The following is a 17,847-nucleotide window of genomic DNA, read 5'->3' on the forward strand; positions in this document are numbered from 1 at the left end:
ACCTTCTTCTAAACAATAATCAGGTCTTTAAAATGTAAATTTTTGCCCAGTTTTTCCCTGGACTTAAAAGCCTTTATTGGTTGTTTTGGCATTCAATTCATCCAGAATCATGCAGACTCAACGGGTATGTTTAATGGAAACGTTTTTCCTTTGTTTTTTCCGTGTACAGATGACAACAGTGTCAAACGATCCCCGTTCACACGTATCTGTGAAAACGACTAGAAACTCTGTATTGTGCATGTCAGGCCAATAGATGGCGATGTCGCTTCGTAAAGAAAAACTATGTTACACATGGGCATTACGCCACCGTTTTCACAAATATACGTTTTGTAGTTTGTACAGAGACTATACCGGTATATTGTTTTCAAAAATTTGCACCTTGAAACCCGTTAATAGAAGTTTACATTTTCAGGCCCCTAAAATGCCATTGTCGTGTAAATGAAATGCCAAAATGCATAAAAAGTTTTCTGTTTTTAGTCGAAAACAGTGTCGTGTAAACAGTCCCTGAAACAGTGGATTTTAACCAGGAGCCCGGGCCTACTATGGGGTCTTCCAAACTTCCAAAACTTTAGTTCTATTAACATAATCTTAATTTAAATGCTAAAAAAACCCACTAAAAATAAAAGCTGTAGCCTACTACAGTAAACCGACATCATATTTTTGAGTTTTTTTTTTTACCACAGACAAGCTATTGTCTGTTTAACCATCTCTGAAAAATAACTAATGAAATTAAAATGAGAACATTAAAATTGTAGTGTTTTTTTGTTTTGTTTAGTTGTTACTGGATTCTGATCAGTGTTCCATGTGTACAAGTTGAGGAGAAAAAAAGTCATGATGAATCATTGCTGTCCCTTTCAATTACAATATGCAATATACTTTCACCTTTATGGTGGCATGTGTTCTTCTACAACCTATCTAAAAAACCCATTACTAGAATTGAATACTGTGAAATCTAATGTTACATACCGGGAATTATGAAGAATACGGGAATTAAAAGTGGAATTAACTACAGGTTTAAAAAAAACAGTGGCATTTTCACCTCAATCCCTGATTCTTTTCAGACGCGTGTGCGTTGTAGTAGTTGTCTCAGTGTTGCAGTGGTGTCAGCGAGGTGTACTGTGGCTGTGTGGTGGTTGAGCGTTTAACGGCAGTGGGGGAGGGGACGTCATATTTAGAGCGCTCCCATGTGTACACGACGCCACTGAGGACGAGGTTACAGGGTCAAATATCAACCAGATAGTTTTCCTACACTCTTTTACCTACATCTATACTGCTAATTTCTTGTTAAAGCTTACATAATGGATAGCTTTGCCTCTTTACACAAGAGTTTTTGTCCTTGTGTCCTGACACTTACTCAGTTTAACTCGCACCTGTAAAACCGAGTTCTCAAGGACACCTACAGCGTACAGCCATCTAGTGGCAGTCAAAAGAGGATAATATTCACCTCATCTTTACACCACTTTACACTCACATCCCATTCATGTAGTGCATGTTTCAATGAGGTGTGTTTAAACTCATATCATATAGTGATGGTCGGGATGAATATCTTGATTTATGCAATTTCACTTTATTTTCCTTTGTGACATATTTCACCTTTCTTAGAGTAGGCTACATATTTCTCTGGAAATCATTGGCACGGCCTGGTTTTCCTTTTGCATCCCTGTGAGAGTTTTCTGCATTAAAGGGAGAGAGATACGGCAAACTAAAGAGAGTATTATGGTGTGAATCAAACTTGTGTGCATTTCCTCATCTGAGCATTAGTGAAGAACATTTTAATGAAAACTTTCTTAGCCTGCCCCCTACTGTTGCCCAAGAAGTGCGTTACATTATCTGGAGTTCAGCATTCTGTTAGTAAGAGAAAACTCAGTCTAAAAGTATGTTTAAGATCAGTACTGTCTCTTCGAGCCAACTGAACATTAATTTAATTTTTATATGTTTGGAAATTCTCCAGAAACACTTTTTGTTATGCCATCAAAGAATCATTAAAGGTCAAGTACTTTATGGTTCATACTGCCCCTAGTGGTGATAGTTAACTTTAGTCAGAACAACATGCACATTCACACAAAAATGTAATCTTTTAGGGTTTAACTGATGTTTTAAAAGAAATACTTATTATTTTGCCCCTGTGTTGTATTAAGAATCAAGCAGACCCTTTTAGTCTTTTGTTGCTTTTGTGAGGCGAAAGCTTCATGCTAAATGCAACGGTTTAATTCACTTTTGGGCAGTCAGTGACAAATTCATTTAATATTTAACCCTTTAAAAAGATTGATTAACAAACTGTTAATTTTATTAGAAAAGAAAATTATCTGAACTTGACAAGATAGATCACCCAGATATTTTTTCTCAATTATATCAAATATGGATTTAATTTTTAATTTTTATTTATTTATTTATTTATTTATTTGAAAGCAGAATACATGTGTGTGGATATGTATAGCTCTTCCCTGTGACTGTAGATTGACACCTCTGTTAATGATGTGCTGCTGCAGTTCATCAAATGACCAGTTGGTGTAGCTGTTTAGCCTTAATTTTACTTCATGTCCAGATTACAATGTTTCAGAAGTTCTACAAGGTTACAAACCCTGAGCAGTGTGTCAAGTTCATGGCTTTGACATCAATACAAATGTGTTTAAGTAGCATTTTTCACAGTATTTTAATTTTTTATGGAATATAAATCAATGATTTTTAAATGAGAAATATTTGCTTTGTATAAAGTCATGAATTATGGAATCTAGATCTTGTTGGTGAAAATATTTTATAAATAAACTGTATGTTTTTCTAGTGCCTAAAGACCTGCTTTAATAAACAAATGTTTGAGGCTTTTTTTCCTTCTGTCTCCTGCAGGCTCATTGTTGCAGTGTTAATACTGTCATCAGCACCTAAAGCACACTGAAAGAGCTCATCTCAGCAGAGCACTACACAAACACACACGCCAGACCTGTAACAAACCAGACCTGCCCTTCCATCATCATGATCACCTCAGAGCTGCCAATGCTACAGTAAGTCCCCACTTCATTTACACTCATACACTGGAGTTCACTTCAGCTACAACTAAAGTATATGTTCAACTACAATGTCATGATTTCTCTTTCTCAAATGTGATTATAGTAAATCTCTGAAACACTTAGCCTAAAACATTGTGTCTGACATTGTGTTTTAAGTGTTAATAAATTGTGATGTGCCATCTAAAACTCTATAAACAATATGTATAATGAAATGAGCACAGTAATATATATATATATATTTTCTGTTTATTTTATGTGATTCAGTTAATATTTTTATGCTTGACTAATCTTTTTAAGCTTAAAAACAAATTATAATGGCCGGTTTCATAGACAGGGCTTAGATTAAGCCAGAATTATAATAATCCATTACTGGAGTGCATCTTGAGACAAAACAATGGCACTAACATATTTTATGACATGTCAGTGCAATTTGCTTTCAGATAAAACAACTCAAACAGGCATTCTAGTCTAGTCTGGGGGTATGAGAGTTAAATCAGAGTAGAACTAGTTAACTTTTGAACTTGGCACCTCTAAAGACTCAAATTATGTATTCCTCTTCATTATGTTGTTTATAGTCAAGTCACCTTTAATTATATAGCACTTTTTACAATGCAGATTGTTTCAAAGCAGCTTTACAGAGATAACAGGAAAATAATGTTGTAATAATATTGTTGAATATAAAATTAAATGTCCCCAACTAAGCAAGCCAAAAGCCAATGGCAACAAAGGCGAAGAAAGGTGAAAAACGCGAAAAGGCGACAGTGGCAAGGAACCAAAACTCCATCAGGTGTTAGAATGGAGAAAAAAACCTTGAGAGAAACCAGGCTCAGTTGGGGAGCCAGTTCTCCTTTGGCCAACGAACGAACAGTGTATGATTATGATACAGGCAGCATTACAGGTCAGAAGTCAGATTGGATCGGAACATCATATTATGCAGTTCATCTAGTTGAAGATCGGAGTTATCACCCGCTTATGGAGACGAGTTTGTTGAGGATCAGTGCCGATGGCTGTCGTGTCGATGAGGCCTTCACAGGGGAGAGTCTAGTTGACACAAGCTCTGCTGACACTTTAGGGATGCGTTGTGGTCGTGTCTAGGCGCAGGTCCACCGTCTGATCTGGATACGGCCCGGATCCAGCGGATTACAGTAAACCACGGAAAAACAGAAAGACTAATATTAGCATAGATGCCATTCTTTTTATGATGGAACGAGTACATCAGGTGTTATAGGAAGTGTTTCTGGTAATAATCATTTAACTGATTTGAATAATAGGAATGTATAGTGTTATGTGTATGCCAGGTTGAAGAGATGTGTTTTTAATCTAGATTTAAACTTACAGACTGTGTCTGCTTCCCGGAAAATGTTAGGAAGGCTGTTCCAAAGTTTAGGTGCTAAATAGGAAAAGGATCTACTGCCAGCAGTCGATTTTGATATTCTAATTATTATCAACTGGCTAGAATTTTGAGATCGCATTAAACACGACTATAATGCATTAAGAGCTCGCTCAAGTACTCGGGAGCTAAACCATTTAGTGCTTTGTAAGTAATAAGCAATAATTTAAAATTTATAAGATGTTTAATAGGGAGCCAATGCATTGATTTATATTTAATTAATATCAAAGTAATAAACACTTAATAGCAGAATTTTGTATTTAATTTACTTCATCAGATGTGGAAAAAAAACTATTTCATTTCATGACTCAGATGTTCAGAGTTTATGGTGTGTTTTTCTCACAGGGACTCCGGTGAGTCGGGTCAGGACACAGTGAGTCTCAGTATGAGCATGAGTGAGCTGGAAGACCCTGGAGATGGAAAGACCAAGAAGAAGAGGGGAAGGCCTGCCAGACCACCTGTATGCCTCACACAAAAGCTGTTTTCTTGACATACCACAGAAAAATACATATATTTAGCATTTTATGCAACTTAGCATTTTTTATTCCCCCTGACTCCAGGCTCCCAACAAGAAGCCTCGAAAGTCACCATTAGAAAAGGGCTTAATGGGAGCCCCGCGGGGGCGGAAGGCAAATGGAATGGCTCCGCAGAATGGAGAGGGGGATCCCGTTACTCTTTTTGAAGTGGTCAAACAGGGAAAGAGCGCTATGCAGGTATAAAACTCAAATATATAGTTATAAGAGAAAACTGATCAACATGCGAATGAGCTTAAACTGGTTTTAGGTGCCTCATGTCTAAGGAGTTATAATTACATTTCACCACACAAAGAATGCAAATTACTTTTATTAAATATCCCATCTGGGTTTGATTTATAAATAAATTATACATAATAAATGTCTTTCATTATTTACTGGGTAAAGCATGCTCCGTGCTCGAGATTTCATCGGTTTTAGTCAGTTTATAGGAATCACACAGAACCGAATGAATTATACTGTCAAATTAGATACATTTGTTTACAGTGTTAAATAATGTAATTGTGTTAAACTTGTACTCTACCATTGAATAGTTATTTTTTAAAAGCTATTACTCATTTTATTCAGCAAAGCTACATTTAATTGATGAAAAGTTACAGTAAAGACATTTGTAATGTTACAAGATTTCTTTTTAAAATAAATGCTGTTCTTTTGTATTTTCTGTTCATCCAGAAACAAATGTATTATACTTTACACAAAATATTAAGCAGCGCAACTGTTTTAAACATTTGGTAATAATAATAAATGTTTTTATTACCGGATCAGCATATTAGAATGATTTATGAAGGATCATGTGACACTAAAGACTGAAGTAATGTCTGCTGAAAATTCAGCTTTAAATAGAAAACAGTTATTTGAAATTGTAATTATTTAAATGAGCTTACCCAAACCTTTGAACAGTAGTGTATAATTAATTGCATACATTAGCACATTCATTTAAGTTGTTTAACTATAACTATAAAATATTAAACGGTGTGTAATTTTTCAGTGTTAAATGAAAAGTGAAATGTATAGCTGGTCTCCAAACGTTTCAGATCAGGAGCAGATGCTGGATATGTAAGAGCTGGAGGTGTGCAGTTATTACAACCTCCATGTCAGACTCACTTAAGCCAGATTGTTCTGCTAAATAATCAAGTGTTTAGCAGCTCATTTTCTTTGTTTATGTAAATAGTGACACAGTTGTCCCTAAATCTTTCAGTCAGTCGTTGATGACTGGATCGAGTCGTACAAGCAGGACAGAGATATAGCACTTTTGGACCTCATCAACTTCTTCATCCAGTGCTCTGGTTGTAAAGGTACGAATAACTTATGTTATAGTATGTTGTATAATAATGATATATTATTCATTCATAATAGCGATTACTGATCATCCTTCATTTCAGGCACTGTTAGAATTGAAATGTTTCGCAACATGCAGAATGCTGAAATCATCCGCAAAATGACAGAGGAGTTTGACGAGGTATCCTTTCTGCTGCGTTTACAGAAGCTAGTGTAGTCGAACGACCTTTGAACTCCAGTCTGAGTAGGTAATTGTTAATGTTTTAATGCAGGACAGTGGCGATTACCCCCTGACCATTTCTGGCCCTTTGTGGAAGAAGTTTCGCTACAACTTCTGTGAGTTTATCTGCGTCCTGATCCGTCAGTGCCAGTACAGCATAATCTACGACGAGTACATGATGGACACGGTCATTTCGTTGCTCACGGGTCTGTCGGACTCACAGGTCCGAGCCTTCAGACACACAAGCACTCTAGCAGGTAAACCCAAATTTGTAATTAGAAGCAATTATAAATCTGTTTTCAACAAAGCTCTGCCAAAACAAAAGTTCTATGATTTAAGAATCTATGGACAAGGAAATGAAGACAGCTATGAATATTAGTATTTTACTCATTTTATTGTTGCTCTTCAAGATAGATGATATTATTATTGCTTTTAAAATGTTAAATATTAAATACTTGTTTTTTATTCTAGTTTAACAGTATTAATACAATAGCTATATATTTCTTAATTGGTTTAATTTTTGTAATATAATGAAATACAAATATTTTAATAATAATAAATGTTAAATAGGTCTAGTCATATTTAACGGGTTCCATAAAAACAACAGTGTGAAAGTGGCCTGAGACAACTGAAGATGAGAGAAATATTTTAAAACTCTGTTAAAAACTGAGTTTGCATACCTGTCCTCAGCCATGAAGCTCATGACAGCTCTGGTGAACGTGGCTCTGAACCTGAGCATTAACCAGGACAACACACAGAGACAGTACGAAGCTGAACGCAACAAAATGGCGGGAAAGAGAGCCACCGAGAAGCTTGAACTCCTACTCCATAAGAGGAAAGAGGTATTACACCTTAAGCTCTCCTGTCTTTTCATTTATAAACCCTTATTATTTTTTGGAGGCTGTTAGATTATAACCAGGTTCACGTGAAATCCAATGCACAGAACTTCAGAGAAAGATCTTCCACAGAATTTAAATATCTGGCTGTCACCAGATTTTCCCACAAAATGAAGACAGAAAATGTGAAAAGTCAGATTGTCAATATACCGTCACTGCTGATCATTTACTCATATGAACAAACTTTCTCACCAGCTACAAGAAAACCAAGATGAAATCGAAAACATGATGAACTCTATCTTCAAGGGAATCTTTGTTCATCGTTATAGGTGATCAAAGTTATATCTTCTCACAATAAAAGCGTTCATGTAGCTGTGAGTATCTGATCTCATCTTCTGTGTGACTGGCAGAGATGCAATAGCTGAAATCAGAGCCATTTGTATAGAGGAGATCGGTGTGTGGATGAAAATGTACAGTGATGCCTTCCTGAACGACAGCTACCTGAAGTACGTGGGCTGGACGTTACACGACCGGGTACGCCATATCCGAATACACCAAGAGCAGCACTTTTCTCCCGTAATACTTTATTTGCCGTGTATTAACATTAGCATTCTCCATTTCAAGCAAGGTGAAGTACGCTTAAAGTGTTTGAAAGCCTTACAAAACCTCTACACAAACCGTGAACTGTTTCCAAAACTCGAGCTCTTCACAAACCGCTTCAAGGTAAGAACGCAGTTCAGGAGAGGTATTTCAATACTCTGAATGTCTTTATGACGACACAATCTCTTCACAGGATCGGATCGTGTCTATGACGCTGGATAAAGAGTATGATGTGGCTGTAGAAGCCATTAAACTGGTCACACTGATCCTTCAGTGAGTGAAGCTCAAGATGATATCAAATGCTGAACGTAACTGCAGTCTGGATGCTTTCCTCCATCCAATGTTCTTCATTTGTTCAGGGGTAGCGAGGACGCGCTGTCTAATGAAGACTGTGAGAATGTCTATCATCTGGTGTACTCCGCTCACAGGCCTGTGGCAGTGGCTGCTGGGGATTTTCTACATCGAAAGTGAGCCAGCTTGCATACTTTCTCCGTAAAATAAACTTGGCTTTTGTCTGATTATTTATTTATTTAATGTTTTATTTAATTTAATTTTAAATTTAATTTGTATGTATTATTTTTTTTTTCTGTCCTCTTTCTATGCTACGTCATGTGTAGGTTGTTCAGCAGACATGATCCTCAGGCGGAGGAGGCTCTGGCTAAACGCAGGGGCAGGAGCAGCCCAAACGGAAACCTCATTCGCATGCTAGTGCTCTTCTTTCTGGAGAGTGAGGTAAGGCCACATCTGATGATCAGCTGCTTATGATGAATTATGATAGGTTAGGTTAACACAATTTTTGTCTCCTGAGTTGTCACTAGAATCCAGCTAGTTTAGTTTATATTGGTCAGAATCTCTTGTGTTTGTGTCAGAGCTCACATGGTGTACGTGTGTTTTGTGTTTCCAGCTGCATGAACATGCTGCATATCTAGTGGATAGTTTGTGGGAGAGCTCTCAGGAGCTGTTGAAGGACTGGGAGTGCATGACCGAACTGCTGCTGGAGGAGCCAGTGCAGGGCGAGGAGGGTACGGTCACCCTGAGAGGGGTTTCACTGCCGCACATAGTAGATCATAGTACATTAAAAGCATAGTAGAGAGTGGGGCTAGTTGTCATAAAAGGCTTCATTCCAAAAACCTTGGTGTTTTCAGATGAAATTATGAATTATTGGCTTTACAGATAATGACATGTTTCATTGTGAAGACTTACACCGTCCTTCGGATGAGACGTTAAACCGAGGTCCTGACTCTCTGTGGTCATTAAAAATCCCAGGATGTCCTTCGGGAAAAGAGTAGGGGTGTAACCCCGGCATCCTGGCCAAAATTTGCACCTTGGCCTCTGTCCATTATGGCCTCCTAATGATTCCCATATACTGATTGGCTTCATCACTGTCTCCTCTCCACCAGTAAGCTGGTGTGTGGTGGGCGTTCTGGCGCGCTATGGCTGCCGTCGCATCATCCAGGTGGATGCTGCACATTGGTGGTGGTTGAGGAGATTCCCACTTCCATGTAAAGCGCTTTGAGTGCCCAGAAAAAGCGCTATATAAATGTAACAAGTTATTATTTATATTTATAATTATTACACTATGTAATGTGGAAACATGCTACGATACATGTTTCATGAACCGTATCTTTTTTAACTTGGCAGTAAATGTTCTTGGCTTGGATTTTTTTAAGCTGAAATTTGATGATATACACTACCTTTCAACATTTTATTTTTTTAAATAAATTAATACTTTTATTCAGCAAGGATGCATTAAATTGAACTTATTCATCAAAGAATCAAAAATATTATTGCAGCACAACTGTTTTTGACATTGATAGTAATTTTAAATCAACACCAAATCAACATATTAGATTGATTTCTGAAGGATCATGTGACACTGAAGACTGGACTATTGATGCTGAAAATTCAGCTTTGCCATCACAATATTTTGAAATATAGTAATAATATAAAAAAGTTATTTAAACAATTTTAACATTGTTAACCACAATGTTTTTACTGTATTTTATCTTTTTTGAGCAATGAGCATAAGAGACTTCTTTTAAAAATATTAAAACATTTTACACACCCCAATCATTTGAATGGTAGTGTGTGTTGATGCAAAATATCACTTTGAAAAATAAACTCACTCACCCTGAGAAATATTCACTGGAGTTAAAGGTGCCCATCACCCATATTATCTCTCCTATTTCGGAGCCATATTTCGTGTCGGTGTAAAATGCACATATCTATCCTTATATTCTCCTAAATGGCTAAATATGTGCACCATAAGCACGACTCTATCTCTCTGATTCTCTGTTTGTCTTCAGTGTTGTCAGACAGGCAGGAGGGTTCTCTGATCGAGCTGACTGTCTGTACTATTCGTCAGGCTGCTGAGGCCCATCCTCCTGTGGGGAGAGGGACTGGGAAAAGGGTAAGACCTTTATCTCAAAAGCATTTTATTATAAAACCATTTTTGCCATCAGTGTTTAGTTTAGTCTGTCTTGCTGTATAGGTCTTGACTGCGAAGGAAAGGAAGATGCAGATTGATGACAAAAACAAATTAACGGAGCACTTCATCATGGCTCTTCCCATGTTACTCTCAAAAGTAGGATGAAACGTTTTCATGCTCTCATACATCATAAATGGCCCTTTCATATGCTGATAAACACGTTTTCCACTCACAGTACCAGACAGATGCAGAGAAAGTAGCCAACCTCCTACAGATCCCGCAATACTTTGACCTGGATGTGTACAGTGCTGGGAGAATGGAGAAGGTAAGCAGTTTCTCCAGCTGGATCTCGATGAACGCTGGAATTTCATTCCCCGTTAGCTGATAGACTGAATTTGAACGTTCCAGCACTTGGACGCATTGCTCAAGCAGGTCAAGTTTGTGGTGGAGAAGCACACGGACACGGAGGTGCTGGAGAACTGCAGTAAGACCTACAGTATCCTGTGCAGTGAGGAGTACACCATCATGAACCGCGTTGACATTGCCCACAGTCAGCTCATCGATGAACTAACTGACCGCTTCAACCACTCGGTGGAGGAGCTGCTGCAGGCGGTGAGGGCTTTGTGGAGGTGATGGACAGATTTAGAGAGATTGTTAAAGTATTACTTCCATTACATAAGATAATTAGAAAAATGACATATTTGACGTTATTTAATCAGCCTCATGTCATCCCAAACTTTTATGCTGTTGTTTTTTTAAATTGCAGCTCTTTTCTATACAACAGTGGTTCATAGGGTAGTGATGACAGCTGAAAAGTGCATCAGAAATGTGTCATAAATAATATGATAGCTTTGTGTGAGGCACAGACTGAATTTTTTTTCCATTATTCACTGCAACCAAATGAGTAATTCAGTAAGTTGAACTCAACAGCTTTTTTGAGCTGGTTCTGATCCAGTTCACAAATTTGACCGATCAACTCGAATTTCAACATGTATGGCTTCAGAAAACTTGGTAAAAAACATTTATCTTATATATAGACTATTTTTATGGGGCTTTTGGATGTTTTTTGTGTGCCATTTTTGGTGGTTAAAGGATTAGTTCACCCAAAAATGAAATTTCTGCCATTATTCACTCGCCCTCAGATCGTTCCAAACCCGTGAGACCTTTGTTCATCTTCGGAACACAGATTAAGATATTTTTGAGTTTTTTGTCCCTCCATAGACTGCAACATTGTTACCACTTTCAAGGCCCAGAAAGGTAATAAAGACATTGTTAAAATAGTCCTTGTGACTAGTGGTTTAACCTTAATATTATGAAGCAACGAGTATGCTTTTTGTGCGCAACACCCCCCTTCTCTTCTGTCTCTTCTCTTCCCCATCAGTCTGCTCATTATTGGCTAGCTCCTGCGTCAGCATCACACGCATGCGCTGTGGTGCTCACATGAACAGCGTCAGCCAATAATGAGCCAGCGTTCTGACGTAGAACCTGGAAACGCTGCACTGTTTACACTATGTGATCTGCATAGCAGGCTGACATGAAGATAAGAAATTGTTGAATTAAGTTGTTATTTTTTGGGGGGGTTTTGCACACAAAAAGTAATCTCGTTGCTTCATAACTTTAAGGTTGAACACCTTTCTGGGCCTTGAAAGTGGTAATAACGTTGGAGTCTATGGGGGGTCAGAGAGCTCTAGGATTTCATCAAAAATATCTTAATTTGTGTTCCCAAGATGAACAAAGGTCTTACGGAGTGACATGGGTGAGTAATTAATGACAGAATTCTCATTTTTGGGTGAACTAATACTTTAACGGCACAGTTTTGGTGTTTGTTTTAAATTTTTTTGAAAAATCATTCCCTCTTTTAAAAACTCTGAGACTGTTATTAACTGAAGTAGAGTTACAAGAGTGAACAACCGTGTATGATTTTGAGATTTGTTTCGGGGTCGCTGATCAAACATTTCTTAATGTCTGCCTCATTTACAGGGGGAAGAGGCGGATGACGACGACATCTACAACGTTCTCTCCACTCTTAAGAGACTCACAGCCTTTCACAAGTATGCTGCTGTCTTGTTCAATTTCTGTGCAAAAGAAAGTTACTTCTGTCCACTTGGAGTCATTGAGTAATGAACAAGCAATGTGTCCTTCTCATCTCTCCATCAGTGCTCATGACTTGACCAGATGGGATTTGTTTGGGAACTGCTACAGGTTGCTAAGGACGGGAATAGAGCAGGGCTCTATGCCAGAGCAGGTGCGTCTGTTGCAGATATGAGATGGAGGAATCTCATAAAGCCTGTCAAGAACATGTTACATTTCAACACAATTAATTGCATTATGACATTAGTTTCATAACAGTTCTCAGTACTGTAATAAAAAAGCAGCATTATTTTATTTAAATTATCTATACATCATGTTTAGTGTTTATACATTGTGGAAGTTTTTGTTGCCTGTAATTTACAAAATTTTACAAAACAATCTTAAAAATGGATGCTTTTATTAGAGTATGGAGAATTGCACATTAAATATTTATTTATTTCATAAGATAGATCCTATCAATCTATCATCTATTTTCAGATTTTTCCCATTTGATTTTAGATTTATTTTTTCTCTCTCTCTGTGAGATTCACCCAGTTATTGAAGATTTTCAGGTGACTAATGCAGATTTCCTGTAGATCATGTTATGTCCTGAAGCTGAGTGTGTTTCATTGTGTGGTTTGTAGATAGCAGTGCAGGCTCTTCAGTGTTCACATTACTCTATGCTGTGGCAGCTGGTGAAAATCACAGAGGGATCTCCATCCAAGGTCTGTGAGGCATCTATTTAATGCTTTATTATTTAGCAGGTAGTTTTGAATACAAACTGATTATTGCAACTTTCAGCCAAAAGACAATTCTTCTGTTCGATTTCAGGATGATCTTCTAGCATTACGGAGGGTTGTTAAATCTTTTCTAGCTGTGTGCCAGCAGTGTTTATCAAATGTTAACACACCGGTTAAAGAGCAGGTAAGCTAAATACCTTCATCCTTTCATTCAGGAGCGATGTGCCTGTGCAAGAGTCATTCACCTGCCCCTTTCTTCCTCCCAGGCGTTCATGCTGTTATGCGACCTGCTGATGATCTTCAGTCACCAGCTCACCACCGGAGCCAGAGAGGGTCTGCAACCTCTGGTCTTCAATCCAGACAGCACCCTACAGAACGAGCTGCTCAACTTCATCCTAGACCATGTGTTTATTGACCAGGATGATGAGAATCAGAGCATAGGTGAGCCTACAGTCAGTATTAATGATGTGGTGAATTCAATTATAATCTATACACACACACACACACACACACACACACACACACATTTGCACGTGCATGCTTACAGTTTGTGCATGAGACCCAGGGAATGAGATGGATTTATCCAATGGGATATTCGTAAGAGGCTTTTTAATAATGTTTTGCAATCTAGCTGATTTTCATGTGTTTTCATGTTTTTTACGAAGAGGGTGACGAGGAGGATGAAGCTAACAAGATTGAGGCCTTACACAAGAGAAGGAACCTTCTAGCTGCCTTCAGCAAGCTCATCATTTATGATATAGTAGACATGCCAGCTGCTGCAGATATCTTCAAACACTACATGAAGGTAAGACAGCCAGTCATCACCTTACCTGACTGGAGTGGAAGAGAACTTGTGGGATTGTCTTTTATTACTGCATCGCCAAAGTATACATATACTTTTGTCATACCACAATGAAAGCATTCAAAATTTGAATGAAACTGATTTTCAGCTGTCGAGTGTTAAGTTGAACATCTGTTAACATCTGTTCTGTTAACCACAATCCCCCCACACTGCTCACCTCCCATAGAAAAGGAAGTGAAAATGCCTGCTGTTCTCTGCTCCAGCGAACAGATACATTACTTAAACCGTTACGCCAACAAACGTTCTGCTTTTACTACTTGTAAACTACTTGCAGTACTACAACGATTATGGAGACATCATCAAGGAGACTCTAAGTAAGACCAGACAGACGGACAAAATACTGTGTGCCAAGACACTCATCCTGAGCTTACAGCAGGTGAGATGACAAGTCTCCATTTTGAGGGATATTCTGGCATAAGATGAACATGATATTAGCATTATCATTTTAATCATGATAATTGTAATAATCCTGTTGTTATTTCTGTTCTTCAGCTCTTTAATGAGCTGATCCAGGATCAGGGGCCTAACTTAGACAGGACCTCATCTCATGTGAGCGGCATTAAGGAATTAGCTCGTCGCTTTGCCCTCACCTTTGGCTTGGACCAGATCAAAACCAGAGAAGCTGTGGCCACACTGCACAAGTAACTTCTGTTTCATGTTTGAATTATTACTCATCAAACACCAAATGGGCCTCTTCTTTATTTTACCTCTCACAAATATTTTTGCTGTATTCAGAGATGGGATTGAGTTCGCCTTTAAGTATCAGAATCCTAAAGGACCGGAGTACCCCCCTCCGAATCTGGCCTTCCTTGAGGTGCTCTGTGAATTTTCTTCCAAACTACTTCGCCAAGACAAGAAAACAGTGTAAGTTGGTCTAAGGAGCACTTTGTTTAATGTTTTTTTATGCTTAAATATACTCGAGCGCTGCCTTGTTTTAGTAATATAGACTGATTGTTAATTAGAACATATAATTTTTCACTGAGTAAAATTTGTTTTCATTGGATGGAACCTTTGAGATCCTGAATAGAAACATTGTATTATAATGTATTATAAAAGAAAAACTTATAAAACTGTAAAAGATAATAAATTTTTTTATTAGTTTAATTATATATGTTGTTTTTTTGTGTTTTCTCTTTGCCTGTACAGGTACTCGTTAATTATATAGATAATAAGAGAAATCTATGTGTGTGAGTTTATATATTTGGCTGCGCTACAGTATATGATCACGCTGATCATTCATTCAAGTGCTATTAAACCATTCAAGTGCGATAAGACGCAAAAAAGACCTTAAAACTTTAATGTTATGATGCGATTAATAGCAATTAATTCGTTATTAATTAGTGATTAATTAGAGATTAATCGATTGACAGCACTAATATATACAGTATATATATATATATATAGAGAGAGAGAGAGAGAGAGAGAGAATTTCATGTAAATATATGTTTTTATATTTTCATATATGATAATAGTTTTTTTTTTTTTTATGGGGGTTAGGTCAAAAGTCACCACTTTTGAATAAGAAACAATATCAAGTCTATAAAACTCGTCAAAACGCCGAGAATCACAACAAGCGTATCTGTGAGAACACTCATTTAAACAGCATACACGCACCCGAACTTGACTGCACATCACATTTTTGACATTATTGATAATGTTTTCAATCGTAATGCTGCGGGACATAAATTAAGCCTTTAAATAAAAGGGTTATTGGGCTGTTTACACTGTCATATACAATAAAAGAGCCTGCACAGCGACAGGAAATAAAAATTAACACAAAAAACCTGCATAGTACCTTCCTCACACAACACTGATGGTGGAGTTGTGCTCAGGAGTAGATCGGCTGCGGACAAATGTTTTTTTGTTTTGTTTTGTTTTTTAGCGGCTGCTGACAAATTCTTTCTACGCGCACACACAATATGATGTCACACTCTGCCCGTATGTTTAAAAAAAAAAAAAGTCCTAACACTTTTTAAATAGCCCACTTAAAGTGTTTATTCCAAAATAAATTACTAAATGATTAAAATAAATAAATGTAAATGAACAAAAATTTGTGTTATATTTACAATGCTGTGAAAACTTCTCGTGCCCCTGCTATAGTACATATGTTTGTGCCATTGTGTTTTCTCTTTGACTATACAGGCACTCGTATCTTGAAAAGTTCATGACAGAGCAGATGATGGAGAGACGGGAGGACATCTGGCTGCCGCTCATCTCCTACAGGAACTCTCTGTTGACGGGCGGAGATGAAGATCGCATGTCCATCACCAGCGGCAGCAGCAGCAGCAAAGCCGGATCTATACGAAGCAAGAAGGGCCGTCTGCCCCTGCACAAAAAACGCATCGAGGGTGAGGATGCCAGTAGATGTAACCATACTAATATAAGACGGGAGAACAGTGGGTTGGTTCAGTTGACTTAGATGCCTAAAAGTAAGCAGTCATGGGCTGTTTTGTGTGTGTTGTGGTTCTGCAGAGGAGAGTGTGGAGGGCTCTTGGATGATGAGGAATGACACCATACAGACCCCTGGAGCCCTGCAGACACCCCAGCTCACCTCCACCGTGCTCCGAGAGAACCCTCGGCAAGCTGCTGAGCTCCTCCCTGACCAGGACTCTGAGCCAGGGTCTGAATCCGACTATATTCATAAGTAAGTGACCAATCTTAAAAATACACCACATGGTTAAAAGAATGCAGACACTTAAGCAACACATTCATTTCATTTCAAAACCATGAGCACCATTTTGGCCATGCAGTGAATTTAATGTTGTTTTTAGTGTTATTTTAGTATTATTTATATACTTTGATTAACTTTTATTTAGATTTTTTAGTTTTAAGAGTTTTACATTTTAGTGTAAGTTCGTCAATTTATGTGCTTTTTCATTTTTATTATTTTATTAATATTTCTATTTAGCTTTATTCAAGTTTTAGTCATTTTAGTACTTCAACTTATTCTTATTCAGTTAGATGTCAAAGTAATGTTTCTCATTTTTGTTTGTTTTTCCTCTAATATTTATATTTTATTTCAATAAACATTTTTTTATAATAGTTTTAGTTTACAATAACAACACTGGTTGATTTATGTCACAGTATTATGTGGTTTTCCCCTCGATTAGTCCTCAGATGCAGATGTCCTGGCTTGGCCAGCAGAAGATGGAGGAGGTCAACAGGAAGGAACGCACAGCCATGAACTACATGAAGGCCCGTAGCGGAGGAGTACGACAGACTGTGTAGGTGGTGGAGAAACGTGTGTGGGATGTTAAACAAAGGAGGAAAGTGCTGTAGTAAATGTTACTTTGATTTCTCTACTCTAGACGTGGTCTCATGGAGGACGACGCAGAGCCCATCTTTGAGGATGTCATGATGTCGTCTCGAGGACAGCTGGAAGATATGAGTGAGGAATTTGAGGACACCATGGTCATTGATCTGGTAAGGTTCAAGCTGATGACACCACAATGACACACACAGACTATCCTGAGGGACATTTTGAAGTCCGCTTCACACTTCTAAGAGCCCTCTAAAAATGAGGCTCTAGTAAATCTTCTATACCATGAGAAATTAGCAATTTGTATTTTGCGTACAAATGACCGTCAGTGAATAAAGACTCTCTTTCCACCATAATGGTGTAGTAACATTGCCAAGCACTTATAGATGATACTACTAGTGTCTCAGAATACTTGTGTAATTAAATATAGAAACAAAATTCTTAATCACATCGTCTTAAATCCTGTGCAGCCTCCATCCAGGAACAGGCGGGAGAGAGCCGAGCTGAGACCGGACTTCTTTGACTCTGCAGCCATGATTGAGGACGAGTCGGTAAGAACGATTTGCTATTCACTAAAGCTTTCAAATCATTATATTAATTTAGTATTATCTAAGATAAAACCAAAC

General features: G+C 37.8%; 1 protein-coding gene across 2 annotated transcripts in view; it reads left to right on the top strand.

Moving 5' to 3' along the window:
* The window catches only part of stag1a (STAG1 cohesin complex component a), a 61,990-nt gene that overhangs the window by 42,498 nt on the left and 1,645 nt on the right, over positions 1–17,847 (top strand). The window contains exons 2-33 of one of the 2 annotated variants that reach the window (XR_013203615.1): positions 2,845–2,999; positions 4,741–4,855; positions 4,956–5,108; positions 6,127–6,223; positions 6,311–6,387; positions 6,479–6,683; positions 7,117–7,268; positions 7,518–7,591; positions 7,673–7,796; positions 7,887–7,985; positions 8,056–8,135; positions 8,222–8,329; positions 8,480–8,594; positions 8,767–8,884; positions 10,169–10,272; positions 10,354–10,446; positions 10,526–10,615; positions 10,699–10,902; positions 12,271–12,341; positions 12,448–12,535; positions 13,005–13,085; positions 13,192–13,284; positions 13,367–13,541; positions 13,766–13,905; positions 14,237–14,338; positions 14,455–14,603; positions 14,698–14,826; positions 16,105–16,310; positions 16,400–16,606; positions 17,073–17,186; positions 17,271–17,385; positions 17,692–17,772. Coding sequence is in view for 1 of the 2 variants with exons in the window: in XM_077228029.1 (XP_077084144.1) it covers positions 2,971–2,999; positions 4,741–4,855; positions 4,956–5,108; positions 6,127–6,223; positions 6,311–6,387; positions 6,479–6,683; positions 7,117–7,268; positions 7,518–7,591; positions 7,673–7,796; positions 7,887–7,985; positions 8,056–8,135; positions 8,222–8,329; positions 8,480–8,594; positions 8,767–8,884; positions 10,169–10,272; positions 10,354–10,446; positions 10,526–10,615; positions 10,699–10,902; positions 12,271–12,341; positions 12,448–12,535; positions 13,005–13,085; positions 13,192–13,284; positions 13,367–13,541; positions 13,766–13,905; positions 14,237–14,338; positions 14,455–14,603; positions 14,698–14,826; positions 16,105–16,310; positions 16,435–16,606; positions 17,073–17,186; positions 17,271–17,385; positions 17,692–17,772 (3,753 nt within the window). In the remaining variant the exon portion in view is untranslated. The remainder of the gene's footprint in view (positions 1–2,844; positions 3,000–4,740; positions 4,856–4,955; positions 5,109–6,126; positions 6,224–6,310; positions 6,388–6,478; positions 6,684–7,116; positions 7,269–7,517; positions 7,592–7,672; positions 7,797–7,886; positions 7,986–8,055; positions 8,136–8,221; positions 8,330–8,479; positions 8,595–8,766; positions 8,885–10,168; positions 10,273–10,353; positions 10,447–10,525; positions 10,616–10,698; positions 10,903–12,270; positions 12,342–12,447; positions 12,536–13,004; positions 13,086–13,191; positions 13,285–13,366; positions 13,542–13,765; positions 13,906–14,236; positions 14,339–14,454; positions 14,604–14,697; positions 14,827–16,104; positions 16,311–16,399; positions 16,607–17,072; positions 17,187–17,270; positions 17,386–17,691; positions 17,773–17,847) is intronic. The other variant, XM_077228029.1, reaches the window with a different exon arrangement.

Source organism: Siphateles boraxobius, unplaced genomic scaffold, assembly GCF_051911475.1.
Source record: "Siphateles boraxobius isolate OS27281-9 unplaced genomic scaffold, OSU_SipBor_1 1, whole genome shotgun sequence".
Taxonomy (NCBI): domain Eukaryota; kingdom Metazoa; phylum Chordata; class Actinopteri; order Cypriniformes; family Leuciscidae; genus Siphateles; species Siphateles boraxobius.